Source organism: Rhea pennata, chromosome 1 (assembly GCF_028389875.1).
Source record: "Rhea pennata isolate bPtePen1 chromosome 1, bPtePen1.pri, whole genome shotgun sequence".
NCBI lineage: Eukaryota > Metazoa > Chordata > Aves > Rheiformes > Rheidae > Rhea > Rhea pennata.
In genome coordinates, this window is record NC_084663.1 from 145,753,069 (window position 1) to 145,766,223 (window position 13,155).

General features: G+C 38.0%; 1 protein-coding gene across 3 annotated transcripts in view; it reads left to right on the forward strand.

Annotated features, from left to right (window-relative positions):
- The window catches only part of GABRB3 (gamma-aminobutyric acid type A receptor subunit beta3), a 190,223-nt gene that overhangs the window by 148,331 nt on the left and 28,737 nt on the right, over nucleotides 1-13,155 (forward strand). For all 3 annotated transcript variants that reach the window (XM_062574978.1, XM_062574985.1, XM_062574993.1), the window contains one exon: nucleotides 10,520-10,740. In XM_062574978.1, the coding sequence (XP_062430962.1) occupies nucleotides 10,520-10,740 (221 nt within the window). Of the gene's footprint in view, nucleotides 1-10,519; nucleotides 10,741-13,155 lie in introns of those variants that run through there.

The following is a 13,155-nucleotide window of genomic DNA, read 5'->3' on the forward strand; positions in this document are numbered from 1 at the left end:
TATATAATGTACCTTTTTAACACTCCTTTACTCAGCCACATTTTGTTGAAGCAAAGGCTTAATAGAGAATGAGGGAAAATGATTTTGTACTTCCTAAATAGGCTTTACTGTATCTGAGGTACATGACCATAGTAGCTGAATTGGTAATTTAATAGTGGTTATAAGACTGTACCTGTGTTAGGGAAGAATTCTGTCCTTAAATACATAGTCTGTGTGTTTTGAACTTGAGTAGCCCCACTGAAGTCGGTGTGTCCAGCTAACATGGATGTATGTGAGTAATTTTGCTGTAGAAGCAGCATTCAGATACAACAGAGTAAGCATTAAATAAAGGGAAAACACTTCACAGAATCACAGAACAGCTGAGATTGGAAGGAACCTCTGGAGATCACCTACTCCACCCCCCCGCTCAGAGTTACCTGAAGCAGGTTGCCCAGGACCCTATCCAGGTGGCTTTTGAATATCTCCAAGGTTGTGAGAAATAAATCACAACTTTTAGGGCAACCTTTTCCAATGCTCAGCCACTGTCACAGTAAGGAAGTTTTTCCTGATATTCAAACAGAACTTCCCGTGTTTCAGTTTGTGCCCGTTGCCTCTCATCCTGTCACTGGGCACCACTGAACATCGTCTTTGCACCCTCCCTTCAGATATTTATACACATTGATGAGATCCTCCTGCAGCCTTCTCTCCAGGCTGAAGAGTCCCAGCTCTTTCAGCCTTTCCTCATATAAGAGCTGCTCTAATCCCTTAATCATTTTAGTGGCCTTTCACTGGTCTCACTCCCAGACTCCGTGTCTCTTGTATTGGGAGCCCAGAGCTAGATACATCACTCCAGATGCAGCTTAACCAGGTTTGAGTAGAAGGGACCACCATCAGCAAGGTGGTGAAAGTCCTGAAAATGCTTTGGACCTACTGCAAGAAGAGCGGCAAGCACCAGCCTCACAAGGTGACCCTGTACAAGAAGGGCAAAGACTTGCTCTACGCCCAAGGGAAAAGACACTATGATAGGAAGCAAAGTGGCTGTGGAGGCCAGATGAAGAAGGCTAAGATCACAGAGAAGATGATAGTTTGTATAAGGGAGATGGATACACCTAGTGTTAAGCTCTTATTGTTTTAGCCAGCTTACCAAAGAAACAGAAGAATTTTCCTCTGTTCTTTTAATCAGTACTAAATTATGAGGAATGTCACAGTACACAATTAGCTCTTTCTACATTCAGTTATTTGAAGTGAACATACTGCGGAATATATTCACAACAACTTTTCCTTGTTACATGTGTCCTGTGTTGGACAGTTGTGCTGATGTTGCAGAATAGAATTAATATTAAAAAATAATATTGCACATAGAGAAAAGGAGGGAGAATAGCCAACACATTATCCACTACAGAACCAGTTATATTCTAAATATGCAGCATAGATACAAGTCCATGTAAGTGTCAGCTATCATCAATGAATTCTGTTTAAAGAAAATTCAGCTATTAAAACTGTAAGTTTTGAAAATTTGTAATTAAATATGTATTTCATATCGATCATTTAGACCATCCTGTTTGCTGCTTCAGAAGTCAGAGAACATAACAGTTTGAAACTGTCCCTGTCTTTGTTTATATAGCGATACACTCTGATTCTGTAATTACTGAAGCTAGCAGGAAGTTTTTGCAGTGTTTAAATCACATGCAAAAGAAAAACATTCCCTTAGCAAGCCATATTCCTTTAAACTCACTCATAGCTAAATTTATTAAAGGGCACTGGCAGGGTAAGATTCCACTTCTTTGCAAACTTTTGTGCATGAAGAAGGGGGTTTGAGTATATTGTATATTTGTAATACTTCCTTTTGGATGCAGTGTTTGGCTTTTTACCCATTTATTTATTCTGTTTTTTACTGAGCTTTATGAGCAAAACTGGCGCCAGATCAGTTTATCCTATGTGAGGTAATGAGCTTGTACTGAATACATTGTTTTCTTTTTGACTTGCCACAGGTCCAAATTTTGTTACTGCAAGATAGAAAATTGGATTTAACAGTACTGATAGGCGGAGTGAGAGAAAGAAATAAAGGAAGCTGGAAACATAAGTAACTTGTTCAGAGGAAGGGAAATGGGCTGAAGTTACCTAATCAGCTTTGCAACTCTCTTCTATGTTAGCGAAACTAACCCACAGCCCGCAGCGTTGCAGGGCGGTGGCTGACGGCCCTGGGCCGCGCTGCGATGACGCCAGGGCTGGGGAGCCCGGGAGGGGGGCAAGGAGGGGAGCCAGGGCCAGGGAGGGCTGCTGGAGTCCCCTGGGAACACCCAAACAGCAGTGCGTGCTGCAGCTCTGACACGTACATACCTAATGTTTTAGGTTACGCATTTTAAAACTGTCTGATGCACAGAATGTTCTTACTCTTTCCTTCAAATAGAATTTGGTTCATACCGACCTTTTTTTGCACAGAATTTAGTTTAAGAATATTTGGGGGTTCAAATAACCACAGACAACAAGTAAAAATTTGGGCCTCAACCTTGATATTCTAATATCAAGAAGAATTTACGGTCCCAAAGTGAGCACAATGGACAAGTTTGGGTATGAAATTTAAAAAGTTCTTTCCACAGTGGAGTAGATGTTCTTTTTTTTTTTTTTTTCAACCAAGAGTATGGCCATGAATAGACAAGTATGTCAGGTCTTTTTAAAGGGTGTATTTTCCTTAGCTCTCTATACTTAAATATAGTCTTATTTGTTAACTCTTGAGTAAGAAAAAAGTGTCATATGAGTTCTGAAGTGCCTTTTAAAAGGTCCTTGGAAATTACATAGTGACAAAAAGCCTTATGGACTTCTGAAGAAGAAAAATACTGTTTTTACTGAAAACTGTTCTGGGTGGTTTTCGCGTGCAGTGTTAGCAAATAATAGGTGTATGAAGCTGTGTGTTTATGGTCACAATATTTAAAACACATCTGTATCTCCACAGCTGTGTAGATTCTTAGTACCTCCAGCCACTGCTGTCCTGGAACATCTTGCAGACACTGAAGAAATTATATGTACAATAGCCTGTGAAATAGCAAAGTACTGAATGTATATGCCAAATAATATCAACTTACAAAGCTCTGAGTTTTATTTCTCCTTCCCACTGTTTACTGATAATTCAAGTAATGCCAAAGAGAGATATAACATACATTTCTGAAAAGAACAAGTAAAAGTATGAGAAATCCTTCCTTTTCTGAAACAGATACATAGTAGATCCCTAACTCATAACTAGCAAAAAATCCCTTAGCTTCACGAGTTTAGGGCACCACTCAGGTCTCTGACTAGCTGGTGGCACATCCCCCTGCTGTGTAAGAGGCACAGAAGCCATTAGCTGTCAGTTCCCGTTTCACTAAGGTCAGCTGCTTCAGTCGTGAGAACCAGCTGACAGCTGATAAAGGTTGATTTTTTTTCCCCTGTAGGTTCTTAGCAGGGTTTCAATTAGTGCCATTAAATATACCTGTTTCCTTGAGGATCTGACAGCTCTAAAATAAATAAATTTGTGTTGCATGAAACAAATTCCATGCCTTGCTGAGCCTAGGATTATTTTTCTTTTTGATGAGTAGTTTTGGGGATATTTGGTGGGTTTTTTTTTTTTTTTTTTTTTTTTTTGATTTCATCTCTTCTAGAGTTTTATTCTGAGCACAGTATCTAAATATTTGACATTTCTGTTTTCCTCTTTTTAATGTATTTTTTTTAAGGAGAGGCTCCATTAGAAGTGAATTTTTTGACATATCTGCCCATCATCTAGTGGATTTTCATTGCAACCTATCACACAATCTTTGGATAGATCTTTAGGGATGTAGCACAAGACCATACTTCTGTCTTCTAGCTAGTTTCCTGTCACCAGATCAATGAGGGTATTATGCCCCTGACATGTAAACATATATATTAGATTTTCTTTGATTGGTAACTGGGTTTAGAAACCCGTGATTACTGGGATGTCTATGGTGTTGTAATACCAATGACACTCTGAGTTAGAGAACGAATATTCAGTATTCTGCCCCCACTCCCATCTGTCAGGAATTAAATAGCCCAGATTGACTTATTTTGTCCCAAGTTATGTCCCAGAACTAAAGTATTTTCAGGACTTTTTTCTCCCTCTTTGTGCATCCACCTACCATAGTACAGCCAAGCACCTCTCTCTTGCCACGTGTCCTGTGCCGTTTGGATGAGAGCGTACCCCGAGACAGGGGAGGCATTCCCATGACTTTAGGCAGAGGAGCACACACAGAGAAAAGCCGCGATCCCGCTTCCAGAGGGCGAACGCTCTTGCGTGGGCTCCGGTGGCAGGAACAAGCCGTGCTGCCCAGCGCCCGCTGCAGCCGGCCCCGCTGCTCTCCTCCTTTCCAGACAGCAGCTCCTTTCCTCGCTGGCCACCACCTTCCTTCCCCGGCAAGCTGGAGGGAAGGCTGCTTTGGCCCGTTGCTATGCCAACCGCGCTCCCTGTGCTGCAGAAAGCCCGGCGCTGGTTGGTATGGCAACCCTCCCTCCGCTCCAGGCAGGGGACCGGCACCTTGGAGAAGGCACTTCGGTTGGGCTTTCAGAAATGGAAACTCCCCTGCCACTAAGGGTGGACCCTCCCCGCCAGGAATCATATTTTTATTTGGGAAACTTTTGTAGCATCAAGTGGGTCCTTGGTGGCTGAGTATTTTTTATAGCTATTTATAACTCCACCTCTGTGTGCTTCAGTGGAAGATGAACAAAAATCATGGTAATTTGGTAGAAAAGATACCAAGACAACATAGATGTATGAAAGATCCCAGTGAAATCAGTGTAACTGAGATGCTTTAGCATTGCATTTTCTTAACAGAACAGTATTTTAACCACAGGCAAAACAGTACTTCTGCTAGGGAGGATGTGTGCCATGCTTGCAGCCTGTCACTGCGGAAGGGTTCTTGATTGGTGTCAAGGAGACGCCTGAGGCAAGATCTTAAAGGTAAAATGAATCTTTAAAATAAAAACAAGTAGATCAAGAAACATTAGAGGCTTTGGTGGGGCAGGGGGGATCTGTGTGCAAATGTCTCCTTCACTCAGGCTGCTCATGAACTACATCTCACAGAGGTCTCACAGTGGGAGATTCTAATCAGGCAATTTTCTTGTAAAAGGCTTTACTGAACAATAGGCTTTGCTGATTTTTTTTTTCCTTTCACTGACTATTAACAATACTGACTGATGTATATTTTAGACGTATTGGGCAAATTGAAATGTCAGCAGATAAACATAATGAATAATGTTTGTCTTTAATAGGAAGGATATTAAGCTTTTCCGAACATTTTGAACGCTCAGAAAAATAGGTACTTGCTCATCTCAGACAACTGAATAGTGCTGCTGGTAAATTCTGACTTCTTAGGCTTGACCTCTTGAATAAGGCATATGTGTGTATGAATCTTATTTCTCACCTTTTTTCTGTGTATAGTAGGAGGAAAGACCTCCAGATACGTTGACAAAGCACAGGATTCATAAGTTTGGCTGTGCAACTCGCTGTGTTGATGGGGATGAACATAACTCAGTCATATCGGTGCTTCAAGAATAACTCCTCATTCTACAGCAGCCTTATGTAATTTTGATGTGGAAGGCAAGGGAAGGATCCTTGAAGTTATATGGAGACTAGGGGTTGGATTTTCAATATATCTTTTTATCCATTGATATCACATTGAAATAGTGGTTTGGTGATTTTTAATAGTTCATCAAAAATAAATCATCCCAAAGTTGATGGAAATACTTTTTCGGTAGGTCAAGAAAGGGTATGAATTTACATCCAAATAAAAAGCTAAGACAGTAGCCTGCATTCTAAGCAGCTTCCAAGACTGTCCTCCAAAGCACTGGAATAGCTATTTTTTTGCATAACTTATTTCCAGTAATTTCCAATATATTTATTTATTTTGCATTAACAATTGCTTATTATTATATTTAAATATAATATTATAATTAAATATTGCTTATGACCAGCTGTAATATCAACATTATTCCATCATAATTATTAATTATAATATTCTCTTTATCAGTCATTTTGAAGAAACATAATGTTTTTTGTAGCTAATAGATAATGTTAACATCCTTGATATATAACACACTAAGACTGTAAGCACTGATAGTCCATTTTAGAGGATTATTGCTCCTGTAATGCTGTTAATTTTATTTTGATGAGCAAACACTATTTTTAAAAATTTCTTTCCTTTTATTGAGTGCAGGAGAGAAAAGATAAAAATAGCTAACTCCATAAAAGAAAACAAATTATTGTTTGCTTCTAATATTACAGCATATTAGTATTTGTAGATCATTAGTCCTATAGTTAGTGCATTAGGTACTGTGGAATACTGTAATATAACATATTATGATTGTCTGAAATGACTTTGTAGTTAATTTATAGTTATGTTTCTTATAGGTATGTTCAGTCTATGAAGAGAGAGTACCATGTAGAAAATGCTAATTTCTTCATACACAGTTGGCACACATAATGGTATTTTTGAGTCTGTATCATTCTTCCTTAATATTTGCTGAAATCACAGATAATACACATGAAGAGGACAGACGTACTGTGTTCTTTTGAAGTTGTGATACTTCTTTAGCATTGTATCTTGGTGATTTCCGAAATATTATTTGCTGTTTATCTTTTGGTTTCTTTTCTTCTTTTTTTTCCCTAGGGAAAATTATGTTTAAGAAACAACATCAAAACTGCATGTGTGCATTTCCTTAAATTGGTAGCAGCACACTCAGAGATGCATCTCTTGCAGTGATAGAAAAAGTCAGTGGCATTTGTCATGGTTCTTTATCTCTGTGGGATGAAGTTCTGTGGTCTTTGAACAGCCCATGGGAAAAAACTCTTGTTGCATGTGCAGTCAAGCTTTTCCGATTTCGAGGGTGTTTGTCCTGTACTCCAGAAGTGCTGTGTTCATCCTTCTGTTAGGGCTTTGAGGTATTTTGTTAGCATTTTAGCCCCAAAGCACCTAATACTGTGAGGAACTGAGGAGAAGGGATGAGGAAAGTGGGATCTTGAATATGGTATGGTATTGTATTAAAAATAAATACCATGATTTATGGAAGTCTTTGCTGCTGAGGAAATTGTCTGCTGCTCTGTGCAGTAGTTAGAATTTCCTGAAGCTGGCAGCTCTGTGTCCTCTTTGACAGCACCCTGATACGGTAGCTGCTGGGGGGATTAATTTCTCTCAGCTTTAGACATCTACCCTCTTGACCTCTATATCTGAGCTAGTCGTCTTAAGCTCCCCTGGAGGAAGGTGGTGCTTGATAAACTTCTAGGCTACTTACCTAGGAGTAGAAGTGCATTTTCTCATCTTACTCACCAAATACCTTGTGAATTTTTTCCAGTCCACACTGAAAGCCACTTTAGCATTTCCTCTGGCACGTAGAAAAGGAGAAGACTTCCTTTGTGGGTACAGAGCCTAGCGAATAAGCTAATCAGATAATTAATACTGACGCTGTTTGGGGGGTTTAATAAGCTTTGTTGCCAGTGGTGACTTTGGTTGAACTACTCTAAGGAGCTGGCTTTTGCTGTTCCTTCCTTTATCAGTCCTTGCACAACCAAGCAGTTTTAAGCATGAGTCTATTAGGAGAGTTTGCCATTTCTTTTGGTTTGAGCTGATCAGAAAAAGTGTGATAGTGAGCAAACATGGTTCGTGTTCATTCTTCCTATCGCATCGTTTTCAGAGCAGGTCAGACTGGCAGAGCACAAATATGCAATCACCCTTCAAGGTGTACGGGAGCACGCGTGCTTTCTGGGGCATAAGAGATCTGACAGATATTCTGCCTCTGCTGTGTCTGTTGTTCAAAGTCCAGGGAGTGGGGTTAGGCAGACATTTCAGTGCATCTGGATAGTGTGTAGGCATTGCAGAAGATATCACTTAAGCATTTAAGAACTGGGAAGGAGCTGATATTTCGCATGTGGTACTATACTATTACCGAGTAACTAGACGGAGTATCATTATTTACCTTACATAAAAATATAGTCATATACATTAGTATGCATATAGAGAGATATTTTTATTTAAGTTAAGATGAAATAAGAAGTGAAGGATATTTGAGAAACTGTTGATGAAATTTGTACCTTAGAAAGTATTTTGGAAGGGTTTTTTTCAGTCAAGATGCTGAAAATTCCTGATGTTTGTTGGATGTTGCTGTTTCTGCATGCGGTTTTTAAAGTCCTTTCTCTGTTGTTCCCTGACACAGTAAACTTTAGTTGAATAAACAAATATAATGACAGAGTATTACTGCTTGTATTGTTACATATGTTTCACTTAGATAGTTAATTACTCCATTCGTTAGCTGTTAGCATGTATTTTATTTCATGCCAAAGGAAAAAAGAACCTAGCCTAAAGCTCTTTTCTTTTCAGATGTACTGCCTCCATTGTATTTTAGCGCTAGCAGGATCCACTTATTTCAGTGCAATACAGTGACACTCTACTACTTTATTTCAATTTTGATTATTTTAATATACATTGTGCATTTCTATGTAGTGAACTTTTGGTCTATTGCATTTGTGTCTGCTGCTTTTATAATCCCCAGTCTCTTGACATTGATGTGCAAAGCATTTAAAAAGCCAAGCACATAGCAAATTTTAAATGTTAATAGAAACAAGCTTTAATTAAGCCAAAACTGAACTGGTGAAAGATATTCATTCCAGTGCATCAGTGTCAGAAAATTAGTTGCACAGATCATGTGGTGAGATGCGGTCTTCCTGATGTGCTAATGGGAGCGAGGGATGTGCTCTGAGTGTAACACATACCTTGTTCATGATGAGCAGTGATGATTAGTCCTACAGATGAAAGCTTTCAACAAAAAGATTGGAGCAAATTCTTCTGAGCAGTCGTGTCAGATCTGGGTTCTAAAGAAGGAGCTTACATTCAGCCAGTTCCACAAGACCTCCTTTTCTCCCGTTAGTGGGTCCTTCTGTTTTCAAAGGTCTCTTAATACTTTCTTAAAAAGGGGGCAGCTTGTCCTTGATACTTATAATGATTTATTTTCTAAGCAATTAAAATTGATTTTTTAAAGCTACAGCAGCTACCTCATTAAAGAAAATGAATCACTAAATAAAAACCCAGAAAGGCTCTGCATGTGAAAGGCATTCTGAAATTTCATTTGATTTCAAAGAAAGGCTTTAGGGGTTGAGAGGAGCGCAGGCAGGATCGATGCCTGAAATTGGGTTGTCTCCACGTGAAACCCATTACAGGAATGGACCATTCCCAACAGTCGTACTTAGAACCACTGAGCATCCTTTTCCCAAACAAGCAGCAAGCCTAAAGGGTTTTGCGTCGCCAGCTTGTAGAAGCAGATGCAAATGCAGGTATCCTGTGGCTTGCACACCTGCTGCTAAATATTTAAATGGGTTTGGAGATCACATAAATTTCTCAGTGTTTCATGAAGGGTTTTATTGTTTAAAGCACTTCTATAATTTGAAAATCAGGGTTTTAATGACCTGTACTTAACAGCCTCATTTTTTTTTTCACTATAAAACATGGCATTATCAGACTAAAAGCAATGTTTGCTTTAATTTGGAACATTCATTTTCATATGTAAGAAAGTAATATTTTCAGATGTTAACCTATTTTGTCTCATGCAATATAAATAAGTTTTCTAAAAGTGAAAATGTCCTTCCACAAAGGAACATGAAGATTTCTCTATTCTGACAGGAAATTTTGCTATCAAATTCACATTTTTTTTTCAATTTGCTGATGCTTAACTTTGATATGTTCCAATACACTTTTATACTCTTTCATAATACCATTCTGCTAACAAATGAGGCATATTGTCTTATGATTTTCCAGAGTGTTTCAATGTAGCTTTATTAACGTATGATCAAGTCAAATTAGCAAATTCTGAAATTCAGGAAATATTTTTAAAATACATGATTAAAATTAAGCTTCTAGATCTATCTTTAGGCTCTTAAGTTAGTTATCAGAGCCCTTAGCAGACAACATAGACCTTTATTTACAAAATTATGAAAACCAAACCTTTACTCTTGTAGGACCTGTGCTACAGTTTACTGCTTGTCTAACTCCTGGTGTAGCCAGATGAGAAAATCTTTATGCCACTGCAAGATGCAGTTTCAGAAAAGGCACACATATAAACAGCATCTATCCAGCTTATTTTCCAGGTGTGATTTTGAATACTGATTTAAATTATTTGGAATGTTTTTCAGTTCATCTATCAGTTTTAAACATGGGAAAGATGACAACATTTACTGAATATCTAGTTTAGCATTCCACAAACATATAATTTCAGGTAATCTTCAGGGATGTAGGTACATGGGAAAAAAGGACAAAAGATAACAATAATAGCTGAATTTCTTAAGATCTTGAAATACTGCTTAGACCAGGATGGCTCTTGAAATAGTAAAATTATTTTAAAACTCTTAGAAATATTGAATATTTTGATTAATCATTATTTTTGCAAGAAAATATTAAAAATACATTAAACCAAACCAGCAAAATTGACTAGCAATAGAAAAAAATGATTATTTTTCAAGTTATGCAAAATAAGTTTGACTATTGTGATTCTTTCTTTTTTCCCTCTCTAGGATTATACTTTGACTATGTATTTTCAACAGTACTGGAGAGATAAGAGACTGGCTTATGCTGGCATACCTCTCAACCTCACGCTTGATAATCGAGTGGCAGATCAACTCTGGGTGCCTGACACTTACTTCTTAAATGACAAGAAATCATTTGTGCATGGCGTTACTGTGAAAAATCGAATGATTCGCCTTCACCCGGATGGAACGGTGCTTTATGGCCTCAGGTCTGTACTTTTATGATGAAGATTTCATACCCATTGTTGTGTATTGTTGATATTTGTTTCCTGGTACAAGGTTATTACAAACATTGTGTAGCATATTATGTAACCTTCCCTGCAACTCTGAAAGATGCCCGTAGAAAATAAATGACACACTCAATGTTTCTTAATTTTGCCAGGAGCGTCTTCAGTCAGGTTTTATCTGTTTATGTAGAGTCACCATATCTGGAAAGCCCAGTGGCAGTAGAAAGCAGAAAGGCAAGCATTCATTGCAAACCTGAAAATTTCATTCAAAACACAGGCGGTAAGACTGAATGTGAGTGCTTATGTTGTCTTTTGATGTGTCTGTAGTCTATGAAGAAAAAGAAAATCACAAATAACCCCGGTTAATTGAAAAGAACTAGTTAAACATGGCTGGTTTTACTTCAACAGTTCCTTCAAACAAGGACCAGCATTGCAATGTTTTATATTTTAACACAGAGGTATAAAGTGACCTTGCACTATCCTACTCTTTACCTATTTTAGCCTTGACCTATGCTTTTATTTTTTCTTTTTTTTTTTCTCATAGCTTTTGTGGTTAGGAATGACACAAAATCATTCACTTAAACATTATTACACTAGCAAGAGACTCAATAGTATCAAAACGTCCTTCTGTTTGGACAGGTTATTCTGTTTGATTCAGTGGTTCAAAGTACACCAACAAAACAAGTCTCCATTTCCATCATAGGAAGTTTCTTGTATTTTTAAGCACAGATAATACTCAGGGCTGCTGCACATGGCAGTGTGGGGCAAAGAATGCCCAATATAAAAGTGAATCAGATCTGAAAAGTGGTGCAGATGGGTTGTGTTTCTTGCATCATTATTTTTACCTGCTTTTATTTTTTATCAGTGGTTCAATCTTTTACCTGACTTGGGTCTTGACCCCTCACCCCTTTAACTCCTATTATATGCTATATATGAGTGATAGGTGAGACTCTCTAGAGAAAACATACTCAACCTACTATGAAGCCTTGAAGAAACCCAGCATGTTCAGGAAATGATGTTTTCAGAATTAACTGGTTTTAGCAAATTTAAGCTTCCATCTTGTATACTTTGTACCCAGTATTGAATGCTGCAGATACTTAAACGTTAAAAAAAGATGTAAGATCTTTTTGTTCCCTTTACTCTGTGTCAAGAACCATCCCCACAAGCAAGGAGATAAAGAAGTTACAGAGATTAGAGCTCTTGTGATCATAACATTGTACAAAAATCTTTCTGTCTCACTAAAAATATTTAAAGTCTTTCAGGTGAAGATTATTTGTCATAAAATAGTGTATTTGAATAAATTAGACACTTCTTCTGCAAAATGTGAATGTCCATAAGCAGATTGCACTCACTTGATGCAGCAATCTTTTTCCCATTTTCTTTGTTCTGGACACAAGCAATATTCATGATCAGATTTTGCCGCATGTGAGGGAGAGCGGCTGCTTAATGAAGGACAACTGTCTGAAATTAAATCTTGGCAAAATACAAGATACTATTACAAGAAGGAAGAAAATATCTGTGAACGTTAGCTCCCTTGATCTAAAGACTTTAAGACTTTGCATTGCTCTACTGCTAGACTAACTTCTTGTGGCTTATGAATAGCCAAATGACACTGGCCTCAAGCCACTGTCTGGAGACAATGATTCATACTATGGACTGGGAACCAGAACCTGGAGTTTTTCATGTGTGCCACAAAACACAGGGTCAGTGAGAATAGAAAGGCAAACTTTAGGGATAAAAAGGTGTTATAAAATATCCACTGAGCAAAGCAGATCCTCAAAAAATATGTAATAAAAGTGATAGCTGGCCTACGCTGTTTCTGTGTTCTGTTCTGAATAATTTAGAATTTTTCATAGTTTTGAAAGACTTAACCTTCAGTTATCTCAGGCTTCTCCCTACTTCAGAAAAAACAGTTTGCTGCAACAGCAAAAGGCTGTGAACATGGGGGAATGGATCTGTAGCTTTCTGAAGTTCAACCCATTGCTGGGCAATTTTTTGCTTTGGGCATTATACTGATTTTATCCCACCTTGTTCATAGGAATATACAAAGCGTATGACTATAGAACAGGTTTGTTCATAATAGAATAAAACACACATAATGACATTTATATGCTGGGATCAAAAATAGAGTCTTTCTGACTGCCTGCGAGCTTGCTGTGTATAGATCTGTTGTTCTCAGGCACTACAAAGTTGAATGTTATAAATAGAGAGAGTGGAGGAATATTTTTTTTTTTGTCTGAAAGGATTATTCATGTAGTTGTCACCCATACATAAAACATGATGGATACTTGCAAAGTGAGGCAATTAGTTGTGTTTGGTCAGACAATGCAACTGGCCTTGGTTCTGTTCATTATTGGAAGAATGCATTTCTGCATCAAGATGAAAAGAGGGTCAAAT